The sequence below is a fragment of the Perna viridis genome, chromosome 3 (assembly GCF_037379345.1).
Source record: "Perna viridis isolate PV_CMFRI_1.1 ecotype Kerala chromosome 3, ASM3737934v1, whole genome shotgun sequence".
In the NCBI taxonomy this organism is placed as follows: domain Eukaryota; kingdom Metazoa; phylum Mollusca; class Bivalvia; order Mytilida; family Mytilidae; genus Perna; species Perna viridis.
This window is the reverse complement of record NC_142447.1, coordinates 23,320,391-23,347,030: the sequence shown is the minus strand read 5'-3', so window position 1 is coordinate 23,347,030 and position 26,640 is coordinate 23,320,391. Positions and strand designations below refer to the sequence as shown.

The following is a 26,640-nucleotide window of genomic DNA, read 5'->3' as shown; positions in this document are numbered from 1 at the left end:
CTTTAAGGTTTCACCAACTTCCGGTGACATTTTTGATATCATCGGACATTAATTGAAATATAAGGCAAGATTGTCTAAATCCGTAGCTATCATATTGATTTATAAGCCGCCTACAGTGCATAGATAATTCCTGTCGATCCACTATTGGCTCTTGCCTATGGAGAAGATTATGGTTATTTAAATGACGTGCGATATTCTTCACAATAAATACACACAAGCTTAAAACTTCTGTCACTTTTGTTTGCTTTGAAGTAAGGACAAGGGGAACTATCATGGAACTGTTAAATGTTTGTCTTGTAATTTTATCTTTGTTAGGAACAGTTATTGTTGTTTCGTCTTCCGATGATTCTAGTGAAAGAAAGAAGAGAGAAATTGATACTTTAGAAGACTCTAATTCTGACTTTTTAACACCTGATAAACGGCGTCCTGGTTGGGGAAAAAGAAGTTACGATGATGAACTTTTAAATAATTTGGATAAAAGACGTCCAGGTTGGGGAAAAAGAAGTGACAGTTTATATGACACAGAGGTAGATAAAAGGCGTCCGGGATGGGGTAAAAGGGACAATTCATTATACGACGTCGATAAACGTCGACCTGGATGGGGAAAAAGAAGTTCTTCACCTCTTTTAGATGACCTTAATATATATAAATCTTTTGTCAAACGACGACCGGGATGGGGAAAAAGATCCGATTCATTCCGAGTAGAAACCCGTAGACCTGGATGGGGTAAACGAACACCAGGATGGGGAAAACGATCTAGTATGATGTGCATGGAATACTCAGAAGCAATCAGACAACTCTCACAATTATTAGCAGAGGTAATTATTTTTTCGCTTTTCTGTCGTTCTGCATTGCATGACGTTCATTTAACATTTATTGAATATCATTTTGTTTTATTTATTTTCTTCTTAATTATTCACATTGGTCGGTGCGTGTGAATGATTGTTCCTTTTATTGTATTTACTCAACAATTTAGTTAATTAAATTTTATAATAGTATCAAAGTTTTAAATTTGGTTTGAAAACTAAGTTTTATATCAAGCAATCGATTGATTTATCTGTAGGAGATTTATTGTATAATCTAAAATATTTTTCTAAAGTGTCAAGTTTCTTCAGTTTTTAAATATTTCTTTATGAATTTTGGAACTTTAGACTGGAATCCTTTATTCTGATTTTACGTATATTGAAAGACACGTAAGATCTTTGTTCATTGGATTCAATGAGTCTTTACTCCGTTGTTCAAGATTACTATATGCATGAAGGCTACAAGAATGGTTAATAGAACTGTTAATAATTAGAAAGCCACATAACCTTAAACTATATTCCCAATATATTGAAATAGTCCTGACAGATTATATATGTTGAAGGTTTATAATAATGCAATATTAAAAAGATAATGATTTCATTCTTTTGCCATAACATCTGCTTTCAATAATGAAACTTACATAGCTTAATTACGAGGAAGTCATTGAAAACTCTTTTTTTTATTGTGAATTAAGTATGTCAGCAATGTTTTATAGGCCGTTTGTTCTGTACAATATGGTCTCAAACGTGAAATATTAAGATTTTTTTGAAACCATCGACCTGATAAATAATTACCATTTTGAGTATCAAGGAGGTGTCTCAGTTTAGACATCTGCATAATCATGTCTTAGTCCCGTATATTTACAGAATTCAAGTCCTCAATTATGATAACACAAGCATTTGATCTATTGTTAAATTCTACTCTGTGTGAAAAATCATTTAAAAAGCCATAATACGAGCATGAAGATACTGTATGTATCAATGATAGACAGCATACAGATTTCATGTTACATGTTTTAAAAAGTAATTCAAAAATCAAAAAAACGAGCAAATAAAAGTACTTGTATATCATGAATGTTTTTTATAAATTTATATACACATCTGATTTGGATATAGACAAATATTTTTGTCTGGGTAATACATAAAAACAACACTGACAATTAAGGTATCAGGTTCAAGAAATTGATATTTTCATAACAATTTAAAAAAAAATAAAAAGCCTTTTTCCCTGAAAAAGATGACAGATTTGAAGAAAATAAATCTTTTATGTCCGTACACTACCATGACGTCATGTTTTTATTTGCATAACAGTAAATAAAGAATCTAGAGGTTTCTTGTTATTTAGTAAGTCGAAATAGAAAAAAAAATTAGAGCAAACGAGTTCTCGTGAGATCGGATTGTTTGCTTTCTTTCGAAACGCTGATAAATGGAAGTTCAAGAGATGTAAAATCTTCAATTTGAAAAAAAAAATTTAGAATAAATTTTGGTACTCTAAACCAACGCTATTCCTGTTGCCATCTATAACATATTTTATGGCCATTCTTTTCTGTGAAGACGTCCAAACGTTGTCATAAGCTATAGAATACAGTTAATAGCCTATAAGTATTTCGATATGCTTTGACGGACCATCACGGTATTTGCAACGTGAAACATGTATAATTCACAAATGGGAAAGGTTTGTAAGTCTTGGTACAAAGTGCTACATGCCATTTGCATTAGTTGTCTGAACAATTAACGCTTTTTGTCCATAAACCGTCACTTTGTATGTGTTCTTGAGAGGTTCCCACCATATTATTTCCCAAAACATTTTAAATCAATATTTAAAGTTAATAATAAAAAAAGAAACGGTTTATATACTACCTAAACCTTTGAAATAGTATTTTCAATTATTCTAAGCTACTTTCAATTTTCTATTTGCTAACAATATGACGACCACTTTAAACTTATTGTCGAAGAATATAATTTGTATGTGTAACATCTCCTTTTGTTTTGTTGTCTAATTTCAACTAGAGCTTTTCCTCCCAACAGGAACGATCTATATCGATGTTAGTGACTTTAATCGTCAACTTAATTTTCATTTAGCCTGATATTTCTAATGTTCAATATTGTGACACTATTAGCGCTAATTTCCTGTATTCAATAATTATCCAAATAGACAATAGCTGGCAAAATCAATTCAGTCCAGGATTAATATGCTAACAACGACGCCTTGTCGTTATGATATAGTGTAAAATTCGTTGACTCTCCTTTTCAATCATACACATTGTAGCATGTATATCTTATTGTCACCTAAAAAAATACAATTATTACTTTTTCTGTCTGTGTAATGAAATCTATTTGCTTCATTCGGATTATTTTCAAAATCTTTATTAAAACATATTAAACTGCGCCGTGTTGTTAAAGGGGGTTTAAATTAAGCCTAAAGTCTTCTTTTAGCTAGTGTCCTTATTTTTCTATCTTAATAAATGCATACTATTTGAATTACTCCTTTTTTTACGATATTTAAGCTTACTGTACACACAGATGTCCAAAATTATTGACTTCCGAAATTTGTTTTACGAAATTAAATTATAGTATTATATTTTTTTGTATAAAACAATATTCTTTCTATCACAATTTCGAGACCATGGTATTGCCACTACTTATTTTCCATGCCATTAAATCAAGCCAGTAACATAGCTTAATGTTAAATGTTTATGTCTGAACATTCTATAAATACATTTTCGTGCGGAGGTCGATATGATCGAATCCTTCAGACAAACGTCTTCTTTGGATAAAAACATGATTTTGGTCTGATGTAGAAGATTAACGTGAACCTTATTCATGTTGTTTTTGAACCTTAAATATCACAAAATACACACGTTAGTCATTATGGGATAACATAACTTATTTTAAATTTCAATGATCTGGTTATAATGATTATTTCTCTGTACTTCCTGCCCTTCAACAGAGATGGTAAAGGCTGTTACAAAATGCGTTATTAGTAATAAGAAATGTTAAAATGTAAAATTAATGCTTGGTAAAAATGGGAAGTACAGTTTTATACTGCACGAACTTTCGAGCTCAACTACATTTGGTAACATGACGTGGGACAAGGCGTCGCGGTTACACGAAATCAAAATAATTAAACAACCTTTTATTTGTATTAAATTAAGTCCAATACACCAGAACATACTCAGATGTATTACAACTAATGCACTGGATGAACACTGTTAAACATTGCTTACAAGCATTGACTAGATTTTGAACTAAATATTAAAATATGTTCATTCTAAACTGCATTCTCTGTTTCATAGATTAGTCGTTATAGTGTTTGTATATTTGCAAAGATGCCAATTATAAACCTGCCTTCGATTCCTTGATTTCATAATCATGTGAAAGCGGGAGGTATGAATCGCTTAAACATCTGCTTTAACCCACAATTCGCCATTAAAAATTCATGTACCAAGTCTGGACCATTGCAGTTTTTGGTTTATGCCTTGGTATTGCCGTTTGTTTTATGCACTTTCCTTCTTTTGAGTACTAATTTTAAATATTGCCTAGAGTTTGCCCGTAAGTTCGGGTAGTTTGTCATTATCATTTATATTAATTGTCTATGCATAATGTTTATTAAAGGGGGCAACTTGACTTAATCTAGGATTTAATGACATTGTTAATTTGATGAATTTGCCTTATCTTTGCGTTTTAATTTCAACGATGAAAAAGATAATTGGATTATCATGATTTATCACGAATATCTGGTATTTTAGCACTAGCTTAGGAAAGCACGGAAAAGAAATTTATGATTTTATATATGAATCATGGGCCAGTTTTGGATTAGAGGGATAAGAGCATTAAGATTGAAGTTGGAAGCTTTTGTCGCGCTCGTGAATTACAAAGGAAAACGTTTGAATCGATTGCTGATAGTCGCGAATATTCATAAATCTTATACAAGTAACTTTTCTTATTCAAAACGCTGCTCACGTGCATTTTTACTAGTTTCTGAAAATACATTGTAATATAATCAACTCCAAAATTACTAATACTTTTGAAAGATTTAAATTGAAAATACGCGATCCATATGTGCATCATTGCACCACAACCTGAGCACTAGTTGCTTGGAACTACTAGTTTTGTAGACAAAGAGGGTAAAACCGATATACTCGCACGAAACCATTTGATTCTGGTACATCCTGTATTCAACGGAACTACATCTTAATCCTGTTTTACTTTATCCTATTATCGTACCGAAAATCACCATGATAACAAATTTTAAGCCAATATCATTCACATATGGCTTCACAGGAATGCATCTTTCCTACACTTCTCTAAGTGCTGACACTACTGATCTCACAGATATTTACAAAGACTGTATATACAACCAGTCTTGTCTGTAGGAAAACAGAAGTATTGAATACAATAATACAATCACGTCTTCTCTATTTGCACTGATAGTGTTTACTATTTAATAAAATTATGTGATTTCTATGAATAAAAAAACAGATTTGATAAATATTTGACCATGGCCATTTCCATGCTTACCACTGTTGTAATTAATAGTTTTACGATACTCAAAACTAAGCCGCTCAAATTATCCTGTGCTGTTTTTCGTGTTACAAAAAATATGGCTTATTAACACTCGCTGTTTTAGATGTAGCTACGTTTCGTGAACAGAAATCAAATATCAATTACTATAATCAAATTTCATCTCCTTTTAATCATTGTCTCAAACTTTTCGATATCCTGGGCGAAATCAATTGATCAGATCCTTCCTTTGGTATAAAGTAATATTAATTCATTACATACAAAAGACAAGACACCTGTGACAGTGCAAAAACAATCACAGACAAAATTATATGTTATAAAGTCAGGCTCACCCTTTGTGTCATATCTTGTTTGACAGTCACAATTAACTTGCTGGTGACAAATCACTATCGCATATTTTTGTTGTGTTGGATAGGGCAACGGTGGGGCAAATCTTAACATTTATGATATTATGCATTTTTACTTTCAGCGTATTTACTTTATTGTATACCAGAATAATCTATATTTTCGGATTAAATTGTGTAGTGAAGTTTATTTTTTTAAGCGCGTAAAATATTTTACTTCAGGGTATGAAGTTGTTGTGCCTTTGATTGCATGACCATAACCTGATATAATGTCAGAGGTAGTTAATTAGACAACGCCTTAAGAGTTTGAAACTATAAATGAATTTGAATTTCTTATAGAAAGTTTATTTCTTTTGTTTATTTACCATTTAAATACCTAAGGCAGTTCATTGGGTAATGGTCATTTAATTAAAAGAAGTTCAACAGCGTTCCCTTAAATTGACTATATTTTTCGCTATAAACATCTGATTTCTCGGTCGTTTCATAATATGCTGAAAATTCGATAGTAATTTTATTAGAAGAAAGGGACTGGAATATTTTCTCCCCTAATCTGTATGAGTTTTATTGAACGAAAACGGCTTTAATAAGATTTTAGCATATGAATTTACTAATGATAAGTGAAAAGAACGCAAAAGAAGAGAAAATGTACATTATTTAAGTATATTGTGCCGTCTGAATTCTATTTGCTTGGTTCATTCAGATTTCTGGTCATGTTCTACATCTACTTGAACACAGATCTGAGCCCTATTACGATACATGTTTTGAACACTGGCTTTCTAATTAGCTGCCAATTATAGTTTCCGATATCTACAATAAAATTTCCATCTGAATCTGTATGAAACACTCTAGATTTATCTAATCCGTTTTCCTCAGAAACTTGAGATGAATAACGAATATCCAAAGTCAATGGAAAGATGTTCAGAATTGTCTTAATTATGTGAAATATATGCTTCACTTATTCGATGTTGATACCATTTTATTTAAATTAAGAAAAAAATTGAATAAATGATAAAATGAGATTTCTAAATTGAAAATTGTAATTACTATTATCTTATTTTGACGGTTCGATTTTAATATTTAATTGTTAAAATGATATAACAATTGCATAATATCTCATTTAGCGATTTGTTTGCTTAAACAACAAGTAATTTTAAAATGTAAACCAGTAATAGTTTTTTTCTATCGCCACAGTGCCGTAAAGACAAACAAACAGCAGAGTTTACATTAACCATTCATCTGATAACGAGCAATTTACTGACCCACCGTTTAGGAAACAATTCGTATTTTCTTTATCCTTTTATCTTTTCTTTCAGACTTTATCCAAGTAGTCTGTGGCCCTTTTCACAAAAATTCGTAAGAGTAAAATTAGTTCTAAGTTATGACGTCACAATACTTTTATTTACTATGAAGTCATAACTTGCGACTAATTTTACTCTTACGATTTTTTGTGAAAAGGACCACTGTTAATGAGCTATTATTATTACATGTCCATGTGAATATTCGACCAAAATTATGTCATCAATTTACATGCAATAAAACAATGTTGAATAAGTAACATTTATGACACTTAGTCATAGAATTATTTATTGATTTAATTACTTTACTCGTTCAGACTAGTGCAAAACTTTTGTCACCCAACGCGACTCATTGACATTTTTTATTCATTAGTACGTGTAGAAATAACAACATTGTAGGAAATATATATCTAGATTCGTATCTATTGTATATATATATATGAAAACCTAACCGTAGCTGCGTAATTGGTCCGGAGAGCAAAGTTTGAATGTAGTGGAAAGGAAGGGTACTATGAGGAAATAAAATATATTTGATATTGCACTATAACATATGAAATATTAATGTTTATTTGTATTGGGAAATGAGATATTAATTGAAACAGAATTAAGGAATTATTTATCATCAAAACTAATTACTACTAGCATCTCCAATATAAGAGAATGTTATATTGTGTGGTATGATTAATTATACTTTAATTTCAAATTCAGGGTCAATAAGACTGAATTCAGAAACGTAGTTGATAATTTCATTTTCTATTTATTCCCATTCCCAATATATGATTATAAGTTTGATAATCCATTTACTCACCATTATTCACCATTTCGAACTTAATAACTACCTTTAAATGTATTGTATTACTTTTTTATTGTTCTTATCCATTTACTCCATTAAGGACTTACTTTGATTGGAAAGTCCAGCATTTATCCTTTGGTCCTTGATTGTCTGTTTTTCACCAACGACCGGAGCTAAGTGTCTAGAAAACAATGACATAATGAGTATTGTGTAGAAAAATCGAAAACTAAACTTGCATTAAATATGAACGATTTAAACTTGGTTGCCCATCCTGATTGATATAAATGTCACACGTTCATATATGCGGATTTCACGCTCACAAATTTAGAATGATGACCTACTATTAGTAATTCAATACACTTAATTTGAAAAGAAAACGTGGTGCATTAATTGGGATAGCAGTGAGACTTCACAATAAAGTTCCGTAATTGTTTCGCAGTAATCATTCATTGTTACAGAGCATGGTTTATTAATTGTCATTCAACTGATTTGTCAGTCAATTTAGTGTCAATATGTTCGTATTAAATACAGAGAGAAACAGAATACGAATTACAAAGACCGATAACAAGCCATCAAAGCTATCAATACTTGTCTTATTAAATTTACATATATGATGGCTTTGACAACCTAGCGTCATTTTTCTCCTGGGTTTGGGTGGGCCCTCTGACAGGTAAAAAATGCAAAGTTTGCACAACATTTGAATTAAATGTCATATTTTGTAAGTGATAGAGTTTTAAAAGGTATTAGATCTCTGTATATGTTAAATGTTGCATTTTTCTCTTAGCAATAGTAAAATAGAAAATTAATATAATAGGCTTGACCATGACCGTATATAAAGAGTATATATGTTTCAAGGAGGTAGACCTATGGTAAGGAACACAACTCTTACAAATCATTGGAACTTTTGTATTCATCATTTTAGGTCAATCTCATGTAAGCTTCAAGGTAACTTGGAATGACTTAATTTTGTTTCAAATAAACGCTTGATAGGCCTTGTTGAAAATGAATATGATACATACATATCACTGATTTTAAAAGTTATGCCCCTTGCCCTAGATCTACCTCCATAATACATCATTTAACATTATATAATAGAGTCCAACGACTTGACAAACAGGAAGCTTGTTTATATTTAGAGTTCCAGATATTTTATTTAGTAAAGACACATTTTTTTTGTTATTTCGACGTAATTTCGGGAACTTTTTTGTGGTTGACAGTTGACAATTTTATTTTATCATTTCACAATATATGTTTTGTTTTGTGTTTTGTTTAAGTTTTATGTGAAAATTACCTTACAAGATGTATCGGTATGTTTTTTTTAAATATGTTTTTATTGAGCTGCTAATTTTTTCACATATTTTTTTTTTATTTTTGTTATTGTTGAAAGTAAAATCACTACATGACCACTACATGTCTGTCCGTCCTCGAAACGTTCAATCAAACCCACATTTTTTTTAATTATGACCATTCGGTATACAAATGTCACAGTCAGACTTTATTAAAATGATTTAATATTAACACATTTGTTCTTGCAGGTCGAGGCAAAACAGTTTGCATGTGAACGAGAAACTTCGATTTCATGAAAAAATAAGATATGGTAAGCTTAATTAATGTACAAAAATATTTCATCGACTATTGGCTATGATTTGATTCAAGTAAGTCGATTAAAAGTGGCTTCATTAACACAAATTAAGAGAAAAAAATGAAAACCACAGCAACTAAAAGTAGGATAAATAAGTAATTTTGTGCATTGAAACTATGAGATCATTTATATTTCATACGTAGGAAAAAAGTAATAAGCATGGCTTTATTGGAACTGTAAATGTTTTTTTTTTCATTCCCCAAGCAGTATACTGATTTGACAATTAAAAATAAATAGGTTAATCAAATGGTTAAGCGAACAGTCAGACAAGATGGGACCTGCCATGGTAAACTCGATTGAAATAATAATTAAATATAATTTAATTTCATCCTTACATATACAGAGTTATTACACAAACAGAAAGGAATCCTTCACATATGATCATACATTTCTAGGTTACTTTGCATGAGAATAAATAAGAAAAACAAAAGTGAGATATTTAAGAGATTTATAAGACTTGTTGGTTGTGTTAATTGATAATCCGTTATCTTTACCAGGTGTATGGTAATACTTATTGGATCGTAAGTGTAAGGCATGCGATCATTGTACACATGTCGTTTCATATCGTGGTATTTAATGTGACACTGTAATACAACGATATAATTACAAATTACAAACAAAGGAGATTAACGATAGTGTTAATTGCTGTGTACTTAAATCGTTGACATATTTACAGCACAACATCGATAGTAGAAAATGTCGCTTTAATTTACATTAGAACGGCTGGAACCTCTGTTTTACTCTTAACTCTGCATGGCACAAGTTTTGTAAAGGATTGTCATGGAACATGCCTGTTGTATGTGATTGAGAGTAATATTTGATCACAATTTCCATCGAAAAACCAAGACAAAATAAAACGAGAATAGGTATGGTGTATATATCAAACACACAACAATCCCATCGGGATGAAAACACGGAAGAAAACACAACAATGTTTATTTTTTTATTTTTTTTAACGAATGAATCATTCGCTTAACGGTTAGAAAATTTGATCAAGAATATAACCAGTATTATTTCGGTTAACAACATGAAAATACAATAACTAATACGAGTTATAAAAAAACAAGTGAGAAAAAAAGTAAAATTAAGAAAATAAAGATGCTGATTTATCTGCTTTATGGCGATGCTTAAGGTGAGGTTCACCTGGAATGGTGAATCCTTTTCCCACTTTCACATTTCAATAATTTTTAGTCTTTGTTAGGAAAAGTTCGAATGAATTCCGCATTTTCAATTTCAAGAGTAATCAAGGGAACCAAGTTTATAGCGGTAATCAAAAGAATGCAATCCAGGGACAAAGACCGGACATGGAAAACAGATATACACAACAAAGAACATAAAGCAACCAAAATCATACATACAAAGTAACAAAAGCAAATGAGCAACTCGGACTCCACTAAAAACTGGGAGCATGGACCAGGTGCACCGGTAAGGTAAGCGTCCTCTGCTTTTCTAGAAACACCCGCCGAGTTCAAGGTCATGTTATTTAGATAGGAATCTAAAAGGAAAAAGAAAGAAAACAATCTGTTCCTAAAGAATGTCATCTCCAATTCACACTGGATGGCAGAAGTTTCTTTCTTTTATAAAGAACTGCACTTGATGCTCTCTGATATGATCAAAGACATTAAACGGAATAATTGCATTACCTACGATATTTTAAATGTTGTAGGTAAAATTATTAACACATTATAGTAAAGTAATTGTCAATAAATTATATAAGACCAAACTAAATGGCAGAAGGGAAATATCACAACCGTTTTTAATGCATAAATAATTGCTTTAAAAGACAAACTTATTATTTTTGTTGGTATTCTTCAAAGAAATTAAAACACGTTGTACTATAACTAAATAATGTATGACTATTTTATCAATTTCTTGAGAAACACTTTCTGATTTCACGTGAAGCTAATGAGGTTTTTTTATGTAAAGTTGATTTTTTTCTATACTGAATCTCTTTTGGAATGTAGAATGTTTTTGGTTAAGACAGACGTTTTTACCAGAGTTTGAAATACATTGCATGTCAATCTTTGTAAGAATCAGGCAGTGGGTAAAACATAGTATGAAAGAGTATTCAAGGGAAACAAGGTTATAGCGGTAGTCAAAGATTAATAAAGGGAAACAAGGTTATAGCGTAATCAAACGAATGTAAACCGGGGACAAAGACCAGGTATGAAAGAGTAACCAAGGGAACCAAGTTTATAGCGGTAATCAAAGAGTAATAAAGGGAACCAAAGGTATAGCGGTAATCAAAGAGTAATCAAAAGACCCAAGGTTATAGCGGTAATCAAGGAGTAATGAAGGGATCCAAGGTTATAGCGGTAATCAAAAGAATGTAATCCAGGGACAAAGACCAGACATGGAAGATAATCAAGGAAACCAAGGTTATAGTGGTAATCAAAAAGAATGTAAACCAGGGACAAAGACCAGGCATGAAAGAGTAATCAAGGAAACCAAAGTTATAGCGGTAATCAAACGAATGTAATCCAGGGACAAAGACCAGGCATGGAAAAACGACATGCACAACAAAGAACATAAAGTAACTAAAATCATACATACAAAGTGACAAAAGCAAATGAGCAACTAAACCCATCATTTAGATAGTATAATTTGACTATTTGCACGATCAGAATCAAGGAGGAAAAACAAGATTTCCCATACCATGCTGGTGCATTGAGATCTAATTTCATTGTAAATGAACATTTAAAGGGCAAATAACTCTGTCAAAAACCTCAATTTTAACATTCTATTAAACAATATCTCAAAGCCAGTGATGCAGATATCAAATAATGGTCTTTTCAAATAAGGAAAGCAACCTTGAGTGAAATTATATCATCAGATCGGGGTTTTGACGTGAATGTTTATGTTTTTTTCCCATTTTTCCTGATTCTTACAAATACTTACACTTAAAACTGATATGAAAGTACTTCAAGAAAGTCTTATTTTAACACTTTTCTTTGGTTTATCCAGGATTTTATCTGTTTGTTTGCAATTGGGTTTAACTGTAGAATAATAAACAGTTTGATTACAGTACTACATGGATATAGGATATTTTATTGAAGTAATCAGTCCCATTTCTATATATCACGATTTTCGTAGAGACTTAACATTTTATGGCCCTTTATTTCTTAGTTCCAGTGAATTTGGAAGGTAAGGATATTCTTCGTGGAGAGATTGAGGCCATTTCTCGTTAACATGTTGATTGATATGAGCTGATTGCTAATGTTTAATTTTGCTATTTCTTGTAATAATCGTTATTTTTACGTAAATAAAATAAATACCTTGGAGATAACAACGTCCAGACTATTCAGAACTAACGTAACACATTTTGGGCAGAATTACTCGTAGACAAATGAAATGTTCCCACCAAGAAAATTTAAAAACATAATTACTGTATAACATACATTTAGCAAGCCATGATCGGACATAAGCAGTAACACCCAGACAAATCAAAATGTTACAGACGAAAAACCTCTATAAAATACACCATAAAATGTGTCATTATCTCGAAATAATATGTAACATCAAATCAGTTATGAAAGCTAAGACAATGAAGTATGACTTCAAAATGAATGACAAATGGACGATTCGTGTGTAGATGACGGCAAAGTACACTTCACTTTTTCTAATTACAAACATAACAAAACGGAACCAATACATCATCATGAAGTGGAATAAAAAGAAACGTATAGTGTAGTATCTATTGTTGAACTTTTAAGTAACAGGACAGAAGTAAGATTGATTTAAGTGAATGTTTACTCGAACGTGATAGGAATTTCATACCGACTCGGCTAAAATTTGCAAATATAATCTCAGCTTGAAATAAATGAGAAACAAGGATAAGCCTTTTCGGAAGTAGAAGAAACTTAGATGTAAGAACCCTTAGTCTAGGGAAATTGTTAAAATGAGATTTTCATGCCGATCAATTTTCCGACTTAACAGAATCTATTGTTACAATAATTTGCTAAATGGGTTTGCCATTTATATAAGTTGCAGGATTTTAAGTAAAGGCCTTATATCCTTAACACATTAAGTGACAGTTTTCTGATATCAGACCCTAATAGTTCACATTATTTGAGATCATTTCTTTACATAAAATAATTCATGAAAAGACGTGTGTATGGTTTTAGTAGAACATGAGCGCTTTATTCATCACTTTATCAACGTGTCAAACGGATGTTTTAACAATGAGGTATCAAATACAAATGAATAACTCAAGTTTTTAGTAAACAAATTTGTCTATCGTTTATCGTATTAATATATCCAAATGATTTGATTTCATCTACAATCAAATAACTAATAATCCTCAATTCTTGAAACAGACTGAGACAAAGGATATGAAGTAGCTAACGGCGTATGGTATTAAATAAGAAATGTTAAAGATAAACAGGAAAGTGTGGGTAAAGGTGTAGGTATCTAAATAACCAAACATGTTATTTGTATTTTTTTGTACAGTTATGTAGGGCTGTAACAGGTTTAGAATGTCAGAAATGAGATGATATCAACATCAATATTTTGAATTTGAAATTGTATTTTTACAACTTCATTGGTTTTTAAAAAAAACTACTGTTTAATTCATGCTTTTTATTATTTTTTTTTTTCAGTAACATTCATAGATATACTTCTAAGAACTGGAAATAATATATTTCATTTGAGATTAGTGATCCCTACAGAACTTATTTCAAGACAAATTTTTGGTAACAGATACTACAGCTAGACTTTGAGATTAGTCAAGAAGATGAAAATGTACTTGGGTTTTTGTAGGAATCACAATACATCAAAAGTCTTCTTGTAAAAACAGTTTATTGTTGAAGAGAATAGATTACATATATATAAATAAATATATATTCAATAAAAGTTTAGAAAAACGGCATTGTGTGAATATTTCAAGCATTTGCAAATATTACGGATTTAGGTTCCGTATATAAACTCCTACATTACTACACTGTAAAATAGTTACTGAAAAGAAGAAAATGGATGCGCTATATATCGCAAACACAGTAGCCTTTCATTTCTTAACGCCAACTTTCCAATCACTTCTACTTATGGAAATATCATGAAATAATGCATCACATTTGTATATATAGAAAATAGTAAAATCATTGTTCTGATTAAAATAAACTAACCATAAAAAAATATGTATAATTGTTGGTAATTACAATATGAAAACATACACTATAAACTCATTTAAGATTGTACACGTTGAAATCCAGTGAATACCATGTATCAACTAAGCGTGTGAAATACAATTACATTGTCGAACAATGTTTGTTCATGCCCTGATTTGAAAAAAATAGAATCTGATCAAGAGTCTGCAAAGATTTTTCCTGTTCGTTGATTAGTATAACATTTTCTCAAACTATTCTCTTTTTCGTGTTGACTAAAGAGTCTACTTATAAGGGGATGTAAAGTTTACAGTTGTCTTATTTCTCCTGTATTAGTAAAACTAGCCATTGGTCAATAATCTTACTTGTTCCAAACTCAAATTCATTGTTCATCTTCATTTCGTGGCATTCCTAATTCAAATCAGGTCCATTGCGGTTGTTTCTAACTTTAAAGCTTATGCCTTGATATTACCATTTGTTATACATGTACAGTATGTACCATTTAACACCTCACTTCTCGATTTGTAATAATGAGTTTGGTTATTTTGTTATATCCTTTTTATGTAATGTTCTTCTGTTGACTATTCTTTGTGACTGTTGCCTAGATTTAGCTTATCATGTCGGTAATTGACGATTTTCATCATGGACATGGAACTTTGTATTCAGTATAGCATTGTTTCTAGGGAAGCAGAGGACTCTTACCCTGCCGGTGCACCTGGTCCATGCTCCCAGTTTTTAGTGGAGTCCGAGTTGCTCATTTGCTTTTGTTACTTTGTATGTATGATTTTAGTTACTTAATGTCCTTTTTCCATGTCTGGTCTTTGTCCCTGGGTTACATTCTTTTGATTACCGCTATAACCTTGGTTCCCTTGAATACTCTTTCAGCATATCGAAACTTGCAATATATAAAACAGGTATTTTTTGTATTCAAAAAGAAGTTAGTGGTATTGGTTAAAACATACATCGTTAGTAACTGTCTACATCAAAATGGCAAACATATGCTTCTACAGTGTAAATTAAGAGTAATAACAAAAATTTCCGAACTGATAAAATCTTGGCAGTAGTCGAAATGAATAGTCAAAAGGAGTCTGTATAAAAATTTAAAATATCAGGATAATACTGGAATGTTGGAATCAACCACACAATGATCCTGACCTGGTACAGTAAAAGACACATAATACACAAACACGTAATCTTACATTTTGATACAATAAAATCAGTAATACACTATATTTAGACCATGCAAATGATGCAATAAATATGTTAATACCTTTCCTGGTCTACCTGGAGCTAGATTTGTTTTAGTTGATCTTTAAAACCCTGAACTTTGAACTTTGTACGTATGTTAAGAAAAGTTTTTTTTTGTGATTGCACCATTTAAGCGCTTGTGTTATTAATGTTCAAAAAGAAGACGTACAAATACATGAAGCAAAAAACAAAATAAAAAATATTCCGCCAAACAATCATGAAAAATAGAGCAAAGTCGAAATGAATTAAGACAGGTACTTAAACGCTTGGCGAAACTGTTGGTACCTGATAATACATTAGGTCAATTGCTTTATTAATTTCTCTCTGCAAAGTTCAGATTTGTACAAAGGACAAACTTTTTTTTAAGAAAGCATACTTTATTTTATAGTCATTGTTCTTTCTTTTGTTTTGCGTTGAGGTAAATAAGTAAAACCTGCTTATCCTACCAAATTAAGGCCTATTTAAACTCATTACCGTAAGCATTTTCAACTTGATTGCTTTATTCATTCATTACATGTACTCTGTGTTGATAAAACAAGTTGCATGAATGTATGTTGAAATGAATTCTTAATTGTTGTTTCGAACAGGTTTTGTTCATCCATTAAACTGCTTGAGATGAAATGAAAAGTAAGAACAATGGATAATCTGTTAACCGCTTTTTTAAAAATCGTTATCCATTTGGTAAAATAGCCATTTATTCTGGAACTAAGTTTTACTAAGTTCAAATTCTGTTATTGCAATTTGAATGTTTCTGACAGTTTGTACTTTTTCATCACGAGATCGGATTTATCTATCGCGCATAATTGTTAAAATTATTAAAAACATGCGGTTGTCGAACAGTCCTTGTCGTCCTGCGAAGTTCATTTATAAATGACTTATATTTTGTGGATAACATTTCCTTCAATACCGTTTCAATCTTGGTTTCCTTAATTGCTTAGAATTTTTGAAATATTAATAGTCATTATGATTTTATAGCCTAATATAAATGCGTCATCTTAACAAATTACTTTAGGCTTAAAATACTTTCCCATTTGTGAAATTACACCTGTGAGTTATTATAAGGATTGTATCATTATGATTTTAATTTTATTATTTTTTTATGATTCTCAAAGACAAATAGAAGCAAAAGTTAGCTTAAAATAATATTACCCTTTTATTCTTACTTTTTTATTTGATTTAGCATCTCTCTTGCAAGATCACAACAAAATCGTTGTAACATGATAATCATTATTTTATTTAGGATACAAATGTGGACACAGAGTGACATTGCCCGAGGGGTAAGTATGGACGCAGACTAGTATTGCCCGAACAGTAAATTTGAACATACATACGATTTGTCTTGAACGTGTTTGCATTGTCTAGTAAACTTCTCCCGATTTATTGATATCGATAATTGAATTATGCACATAATGATAAATATCCATCAAAATGCGTTACTCAACATCTCAATGGGGAACAAATTCCACTATGGATTGCCTTAAGTCAAGTCATATACATATTATAATGCTTCTTCCTTGAAGGTGTACTTGCATGGATGTGTTGAATTTAACTTGCTATGTCATGTTAAGGATTGGCCATTTCACTTTATACAGGTTATAAAAATACAGTTTGATAAAATTCTGGACTCACAGTTTTTTTTAGATTAACAGAAACCTATAGCGTGGTATCTGTCAGTTACATGGATGGCCTTTATTTTAAAATGGTAAGGACCATTAACTCAAAATCAGATAAGAACATTTCTTTAGTAGTTAGTAAAATCATATCAAAATTTCATAACAATTGATGAACCATAACTGTAAAGTCCTCGCACGAAAACCAAGTGAATATTGACGACGACATGGACGCCGCCGACTGTATGGTACTTACCTATATACAATGTTTTACGGTGACACAATTATATTATATAAATACATACATATATAGGCTACTTCGGAGTTTGGGAATGCTCAACTTCCTGAAAAGTTTGTCAATTACTCTTCCTTAGGACCAACTTGGTAAAGTGTGATATGCTAAGAATTTACGTCCATAAGGTCTTTGTTTTTACATTAGTCCTAGTTAAACCGTTCTCTAGCAAAAGAGAATAAAACTGCATAATCGAAAAAAAATTTCCACTTACAGACATGTACTCAACAGATAACATTCGAAATTCTTATGAAACAAAATTACAATACCGGTATATGACGAACTTTAAGACTAAATCCATCGATACTGTCTCACGGTTAACACTTTAAAATCAATATTCCCACTAAATCTTGTATCAAACAATTTTAATCAACTTTTAAATACATTTGTAGCCTGAAAAATGTTTCCTTGGACAAAAACTCTATACTATAGTACTTGTTTTGCAGCTGTATAAAATATATCCAGAGGCAGTGCCAGTATCGTTTGGTTTCAGAACCAACGTAACATGTATGTACATTCAGCATTTCAAAACACTGTCATTGACTTTTCTTTAGAATCGCTATTTCATTAAATTCTGTAAATCTTCACAATTTAATAAAACTTAGTTATTTTTACGTATGTAGTATTAATGTCTTGATACTAAACAAAATTTTCATTCTTTTAACAGAAAAGCGATTCATCCATATTTGTCTATATGCAAAAATAAGAAAAGAAAAAGAATATACATATATTTTTAATACTTTACAAAAATTATTAAAAATGTTTTTTTTTACATATATATAGTTATATATCAATTCCTGCATTTGTTGATTGAGTGGATGGTGTTACTCTTACATCTATAATCATATACAGTAAATCTAACTGTGTAATTCAAAATCAATGTCTATTGAATATTCTAAGGAAAACATCATCTGATATCACTATGGCTATAAAACATCACCTGACATCACTATGGCTGTAAAACATCACCTGACATCACTATGGCTGTAAAACATCATCTGACATCACTATGGCAATAAAACATTTCTAAAGAACATTGCATGTGCAATGTATTTTATCTTGCATGCACATATGTGTACAATATCATAATAAAATGAGCTCAGACCACCGCCATCAAAACAAAAAAAATATCTCAAGCGTCGAATCCCAAAAGAGATTTGGCCGTGGACTGTCTAAAATTATTACAATGCAGTTGTTTAGTCTTTGCATATTTGGTTTTCATTGTATTCCGAGTTTTGTTCACTATAATGACTTATTTCATTTCAAAAGTTTTAAATAAAAATAAATCCCTACCTACCGACCCTACAAGATTTCAGAACGGTGATCGGAAACATAACATTATTTTTTCGGCCTTAGAGATTTCTCATCAATTGTCTGGCATGCACCAGTTAGTTGACTTACCTATCTGTCTTATATGCACTTGAAACTGTTGATTTTATCCCGAAAAGTATTTTGCTGGGTCAAAGATTTAGCAAATTCTGTAGGCTGTTCAATATAAGCGTGCAGATCACAAATTGGATCACTAGGTCACGGATCAATATCAAATCTTTAATGAATTGGATGAATGAACGTGGTCATATGACTACTATGATTTCCCCGAATACGCCATGACCCACATTCACGGGTATGACTATTCTCGGGGACTGTGTAAACGCTTCGATGCTTTACATCGTCCATAAGAGGCCCCAAATGATAGCCAAGGGCTTTAAGAAAACCCCTCAGTCCGGCATGAATTACAAATACCACATATGAGTGCAAACCGGGTCTAACAGTATTGGGTATATATGTTATTAAACAAAGTATAGGAATAGTCAGCTGATGGTCAGCGTCTGTCATATCGTGCAAATGATTGGCTAAAATGTTACAAAAGATTTTTGGCGATTTTAGTGGTTTACATGTATATATCCACAAAGACAGTCGAATTATCAACTCAATTATCTGCCAGAAGCAACGATGTCCTAGCTTTATAATGCACGAAATGAAGGGTGTAACGGATTTACGGAAAGTGCTATCATTTCAACTTTATTGTTATAGTGCTATTTCTTTAAAAATATGTTATAATACCAGTATCTGCATTTAGCCATTACTTTTCATCTTGGCATTTGCACGAACACCTTGCTTTACTTAGACATATCCACTTAATCCTGTTGGACGGTTTTTTATTAATATTTTTGTTTGAGTAAACAAGGTGTGCTTCTCAGTTGCATCTGGATTTTGTACTAGCGTACAGAAGACACGAGTACTATTTCGAGGAAGATACAGCTTATTGACAATTGTCTTATTTGTTTAAGTGTTAGTATTCTGTATGGATCTCAAGATTTAAATCGAATTGAATAGATTTTTATAGTTCGTATTATTGTTGTATTTACACACCACTGCCCCAGGTTACTGGGGTTGGTATTTGAGCACTCACAGACATATTTAACCCCGCTTCATAGTTTATGTTCCTGTCTTAAGCCAGGCAACTGTGGTCCACTGGTGGTTGTATTATTTTTTATTTTCATTGTTATTCGCTTTACGGTTTTTTTTTCCTTTTAGTTTCCATTCATTTATTTTGGGTCGATATAGCATACTTCATGGTTTTTCCCATAATTGAAGACCATCTGGTGACCTTTATAAGTTAAATTGTTCGTTTCTTGACTTTTGGTGGATGACTGAATCATTGGGATTCATACCACATCTCATGTTTATACTGTTCAACAAAAAGGTATTGCTTGAAGCCGGAATTCATCTTGTAAGTTTCTCCAGAAGTCCACTAGATTTATTCCGAAATAAAATCACTGCATAAACACACACCCAAAAAAATAAAAACAAAGCACACAATAAAACAAAAAAGTGATCATTTAATTCTAAAATCTAACTGATGAAAATGTGTCGTTAAGGAATTTTCTTGTCTCTTTGGATAGAAAATATAGCAAATTTATTCTTTTTAAGATTAATTCAATTTGGATAATTTCATGTATGTATGTATATTCAAATACACCACATATTGACACTTCCTACTCCAACCCAGTTTGAACATATTGTACACACTACGACATGCAAGTCCATATACCTTATGTATATGCACTGTTCTCCTTGCTTAGCTTTAAATTACATCATCATTGTTTTACTAGATTAGAGACTATCTTTGTATGTATTCTATAACAGAGTGTTCTCATCTTGCCTTCTAATTACTTGTAACATTCGGGTTTATCCTTAAAAGAAAAGGCTACTGATCAGACGAAGATTGATCTAACATAATTAATAACTGTAGCATAATTTGTGAAGACTGGTGTTGTGGTCCTTTAAAGTTTTTAAGTGTACATTTAACGTTGTTTTGATGTTTCTCTAATCTGTATTTAAAGTCACTATCTTTTTTCAAGTTTAAAGTACATTTGAGTTAATTAATTGAGGTTAATTTATGACTATATCAGCTGTCCTTTATATTCAAATTAATTAGGACGGTTCGGGAGATATCAGGCAGATCTTGAATGAATTGCTGTTGATAGTTTTTTTGATACACGAACGGACTTCCCAAGTAGTTTGTCTGCAATTTTGAACTGAACGCTATCCTCATTTTGCATTAGGTTTAGAATAAATGTAAATATTTGTCAATCGATAATCGTCTGAATATCTCAATTTCTCGGAAAATGTACACTCCAAATTTTCTACTATTAAAACGTAGGCGAGCTTTGCTTTTGCTTCAGTAACTTTATATGAAATGTTTCTTGGTATTTCAAAACTGAAACCTTTGCTTTAAAATTAATGATTTTTTTTGTCTGATCTGTTATACTAGATTGGTTTGAGAGCTGTCTAGCAAGTCTTGTTTAGATTGCAGGTTGTATATATATATTGGACACCCAAAGTTATCTTTCTTGTACTCAATTTTATCTTCGTTTTGTATTACATGTAGGTTTAAATTTTATTCTGATGTAGGGTTGTATGTGTTATGCCAATTGCATAAGTTGATGTTACTACTCTTCATTTTCTATATTGACTTCCAGATCTAATTTCTCCCGAGTATAGCGTGTCATCATTTTATCATTATACAACATTATCCTGGTGAAATGAGGAAGCTTCGTTTGCTCCTCTTCTCACTCCTTATGTGATCTTGATTAAATACATTTTCATTTTTTACATTTTATACATTTAGAAAGCGTCAGTATTTTTTCTGTGGGAGGAAATTGTTATGGTCAGAAACATTAAGTCATTCCATGCCTAGCAGTGATAGTTATATACATGGGTACATGTTCACTTAAATAATATACAACTTATATTTAATTTCAGATATACACGCCTTCTGGTTGGATAAAAAATTGTGTCAATCATCTCATGGACCAAATTTTGTAATGTGACTTTGTCGTCATCAACCTTTTAGAATGGCTTACTAGTTTAAGTTGGGTACTAAAATTAAAGTATAATGAATAACTGTTGCATTTTTTCGGTCTGTTTGAAATTACCTCAATGCCCGTAGTGCACACTTGAAAATAACCCGCTTCTTAAGACGTTTTTAAACACGAAAACGGCAATTACATCAAGTATAGGAACAGTCAGCTGATCGTCAGCGTCACCCATATCGTGCGTTTGATTGGTAAACACTGCGTTACGAAATGTTTTTTTTCTTTTTTTTTTCGTTTTTTTTCGTTTTTTTTGGTTTTTTTTGTTTTTGTTTTTTTTTTTTTTTTTTTTTTTTTTTTTTTTGGGGGGGGGGTGGTATTTTTATGGTTTATATCCACAAAGATAGTCAAATTATATTCTCGAAGCTACCTTGCCTTAGCTATATAATGAACAAAATGGAGGATGTAACGGATATACAGAAAGTACTATCTTTTTTTTAAATTTTATTGTTATAATGTTATTTAATCACTTCAACAATGCAATTTTCAAACTATTTGCAAACTTGCTAATGTCATTGCTATTTTCAAATCAAATACTGAAGTCTTCGCTAATCGTCAAATATTCTATACCACTGATTTTGGCTTGCTTTCAAAATCCGAAATAGAATCTTGGTTCCCTTGATATGATTACTCTTCCGTAACTGTGGTGACCCGAATGTTAAACAACTGGAATTGGCTATATACTAGTATATGTATATGTCCGGGCCCTGATTAAGTATACGACCTATATAATCAATTGTAACGAGCCCCTGTGTCTGAATTAGAATCTGGGTGATGTTCAATGCTAACCGATCAATTTATCTTTTAATGTAAACTTCCTGTTCCCATACAAGTAAGAAACACGCGTAGATCACATGGGTATGATATTTAATAGGTACATTTTGATGTCGTGCGTTTGAATCTAGAACTATGAAGCTATGATGGTAAACAGAGTACCGACCAGCAGCTTAATGTGGAGTCGTTGTATGTAATTATGCGAATATAAAGAACTAAATTTTACGAGTGAAAGAAGTCGCTTAAAAAAGATAACAACGCGTTACCGTCGAATTACAGGCCTATCTCGTTTATAGCTCTGTAGTTAAGATCATGGAACGATGTGTTTATAAATATGCGTTTAATCGTCTCAGAAATAACAATCTCATTTATATTTATATCAATAAGGTTTTTTACCCAAATTTTCAACTGTGCATCAATAAATTGAAATGCACATTCATGATAATTATTCTACATTCGCTCGGAAACAGAGATATCAGCTGTTTCGTACTTTTTCCTTACTTTTCGAAGGCATTCAATGAGGTATATATATATGGAATAGAAGATTACTTCACACAATTCATGGCTCCGGTATACAAGGAAATATTCTTAAATGGTTCAAGAATTATTTAGAAAATAGACCACATAAGGCGCTAATTAATAACTCAGCTTCAGAAACGTGTACAATAAAGGGGGGTACCGCAGGGTTCAGTTCTGGGATCTCTTCTGTTCATTATTTACTTAAATGACATATCCAGTAATCTCATTTCACTAACTCGGTTGTTTGCTGACGACACCTCAATGGCTAATCGAGTAACAATGAAGCGAATATTAAAACCATGAATAACCATGATATTGAAAAGCTGAATGATTGGTCACAAAAAAAAATGGCTAATGCCATATAACCCCCAAATAAACTAAAATAATGTTATTCAGTAATAGAAATCTTCCGGAAATGCATTTTGAATTTAACGGGAATGACATCTCTATCAATGATTCTTACAAACACTTAGACATAACTTTCTGAAGTGATGCATAATGGAATGCTTACATTCAAAATATAATTATTAGCGCATGCAGTTCATAAATGACTTGAGAAAAATAAGATATTCACTGAAAAGTAAAAATTCAGAAATAAATGAATATGGTATATATAAGACGTATATAAGAACATGCATGTGAGTTATGGGCTAATTGTGGAACGGTAGATATGATGGTATCATTCTACAGACTATCAAAAAATATGTGAATCCGTCATTCCAGCTACTATTCGTTAATAGAATGCACTCGATATTTCGACAAGAAATTCAGAAATTATTTCAAAATTCAAACGTGAACTAAAATAAAATGCATCACTAAATAATATAAAGTCCCATTTTACTTCTCGTGCGGTCTTAGAAGATTAAACGTGTTGTTAACGTAGCTGCGATTCTCGGCTTCATTCCAGAAATACGACCTTTTTCGCGTCAATATCATTATGAAGTTATGCGCGCTGTTCGCACTCAATTGTATTATCAGCGTACTAGTATATGGTTAGAATAATGCCCAATAATCGCAATTTTCATGCAAAAGAGCCATTTTCTTCAATATTAATTAAGGATGTTTAAGAAAAAAACCCAAAATATTGGGCACAAATTTAATCTTTCAGCGACGCGCTTAAAGGTTATAACTTTTTGAATTCGACTTTTTCATCTTGTCCATTGTAACATTTTTCATTAATAATATATGCATGAACATAACATAACCACTATTTTCAAGTAAAGAACAAATGATTGTTAAAAATATCATTGCCTCATCAAACAAGGAGGTTCTGGTAGTCATTTTTGTAATATTCTATGATGATTTTTGTGATGTCACAAAAAAAATAATTTGTCCCATATGGGAAGAAGAAATGTGTCCCGTACCATAAAATGAAAACAACCTGATTGTAGAAGCAAAGAACGAAGCTTTAAAATGAAGAAAGGGTGACGATTTTATTACTAAATAAATGTTATTTCGCTTAAAGTTATAATTGTTACGCAAAATTACTCTAAATGTAATGTTTTGAAATATGAGCTATTTGACTGAGGCTTACTGGGTTGTCGCACTTCCAATTTTGGTCCAAAAAACAATACTGGCTGAAGTTTGCAGCTATGGTTTCTTTAGTAGTGCTCCTTTGCGTGTTTAATATCATAAAATTCCAGAATGTTATTTTTCTCAATTTTAATAAAACCCATATTCTGCCCATTTTCGTTGTTTAAGAAATAATTCGTGGAGGGGATAGATTTGTACTCTTTTTAACATAGGTACGGCATTTATATTCGTTTATTCAATAACGAGCGACAGCGAGGTGTTAAATGAGAATATAAATGCCAAACCCATGTTAAATGAGTACAAATCTACTCCCGGAAGGAATTATTTTTCGTTTCTAATATAACAAGTACGGTAATTTTTGTGAAAAATTTCCCTAGTAGTAGCCAAAATAAAAACGGCTGTTCCATTTAACCTCCCCCGTATGGAAGTTGGATTAAATTTGTATATTTATGCATTTTATGTCTTAAATGTGTGTTTTTATACAATAGATTTCAATTAGATGACCTCTCAGTCGTAAAAAACATCGCGTAAACGTTTTTAAATGAGTGTTTTGCCTTGAAGCTACGGCGAAAGAAAAGAGACAGGGCGTAGGTGCTAAAGGTGGGGTTGTACCGACATATACTGTTTGGCGATATGAAGGCTCATATTAGAAATAAGATTTATAAGCATCTTTCCTTTTTCCGAGTTTAAAAGATTTTCCCACTAACTAAAATGACGTTATAACCAGGATTCAAATGATTATCACTGGGGTAACGTCGGATGACCGTAACGACCGTCACGATTTTACAGACGAAAATGACAATTTTCCAATAAAAAGGAAAAGTGCTAACCCCCTGCACCCTCCCCTGGACCCTCCATTGTAAAAGCAGGTAACAGAGATGGCATATTACACATATGTAATAAAATACAGATAGTGTAGACAATAGGTCTATATAAAACAATGAAGATATTAATGCATACTATAATTTCCTAATAATTTTTGATACGTAATAGAGAAGATGTATATAATAATTATTATACATGCTTACACTGAATTAAACTGAAGCAAATATATATAATATAGTTGGGAGGTTATAGTCAAGTGAATTGTTCGTGATTCATGGATGCCTTAACTGTCCCCTTCTCGATCATTGTCATAGGTATTATTGTGTTTAACATCTGTTTAAGATTTCATAGGATGAAAAAAAATATGATAGGTAGGTAAAATCATTTTATTTTTTTTTAATCATTTTATATTGGCAGTTATGGAAGGGGCTTTTTGCAACTTAGATAGTGCTCAACTAAGAAATGATAGTTTGCGGCATTTTATAAAAAAAAATACCATAATACATGTGCTAGGGTAGGTAATGTAACCTTTAACAGACATATTTGACTTGGCTGAACATAAGACGCCATATCAAAGTAAATGAAGTTTGCAATATATAATGTCAATCAGAAAAAATTGGTAGAAAGTCAGCAATTTCAATTTTGTTTTTATTTTTATTTTTATTTATTTATTTATTTTTTTTTTTGTATATTTTGTAACATACATTATGACATAATTACATACAACTACACTAGCTTGAACCAATAGATTTATAGTAAGTAAATTAACTACATGAATCTGTTGAATCACCAAAAACTCTACCACTTAATTATTTTATTACACTCCCTGCCGTATGCAAGCCAATATTTTGATATTTTACAGTATTTTATACAAAACACAGCTTGCAGTAGAAACAGTTTTGAATGAATTTATCAAATATTTCAATTTTAACATGCAGTGAATCTTTTGGAATTCAACGT

General features: G+C 31.4%; 1 protein-coding gene across 1 annotated transcript; it reads left to right on the top strand.

Annotated features, from left to right (window-relative positions):
* Nucleotides 1-199: 199 nt before the first annotated feature.
* LOC148621501 (APGW-amide-related neuropeptide-like) lies at nucleotides 200-14,268 on the top strand. The gene is made up of 3 exons (XM_088575961.1): nucleotides 200-818; nucleotides 9,295-9,356; nucleotides 14,000-14,268. The coding sequence occupies exons 1-2, from the start codon at nucleotides 273-275 to the stop codon at nucleotides 9,340-9,342; spliced, it is 594 nt and encodes a 197-aa protein (XP_088432087.1). The 5' UTR covers nucleotides 200-272; the 3' UTR covers nucleotides 9,343-9,356; nucleotides 14,000-14,268.
* Nucleotides 14,269-26,640: the final 12,372 nt, after the last annotated feature.

Excerpts from the sequence above, each read along its gene's own strand:
- LOC148621501 (XM_088575961.1), top strand. The coding sequence starts at position 273 with ATGGAACTGTTAAATGTTTGTCTTGTAATTTTATCTTTGTTAGGAACA. Across the intron at positions 819-9,294 it reads TCTCACAATTATTAGCAGAG|GTCGAGGCAAAACAGTTTGC; the intron begins GTAATTATTTTT and ends TTGTTCTTGCAG.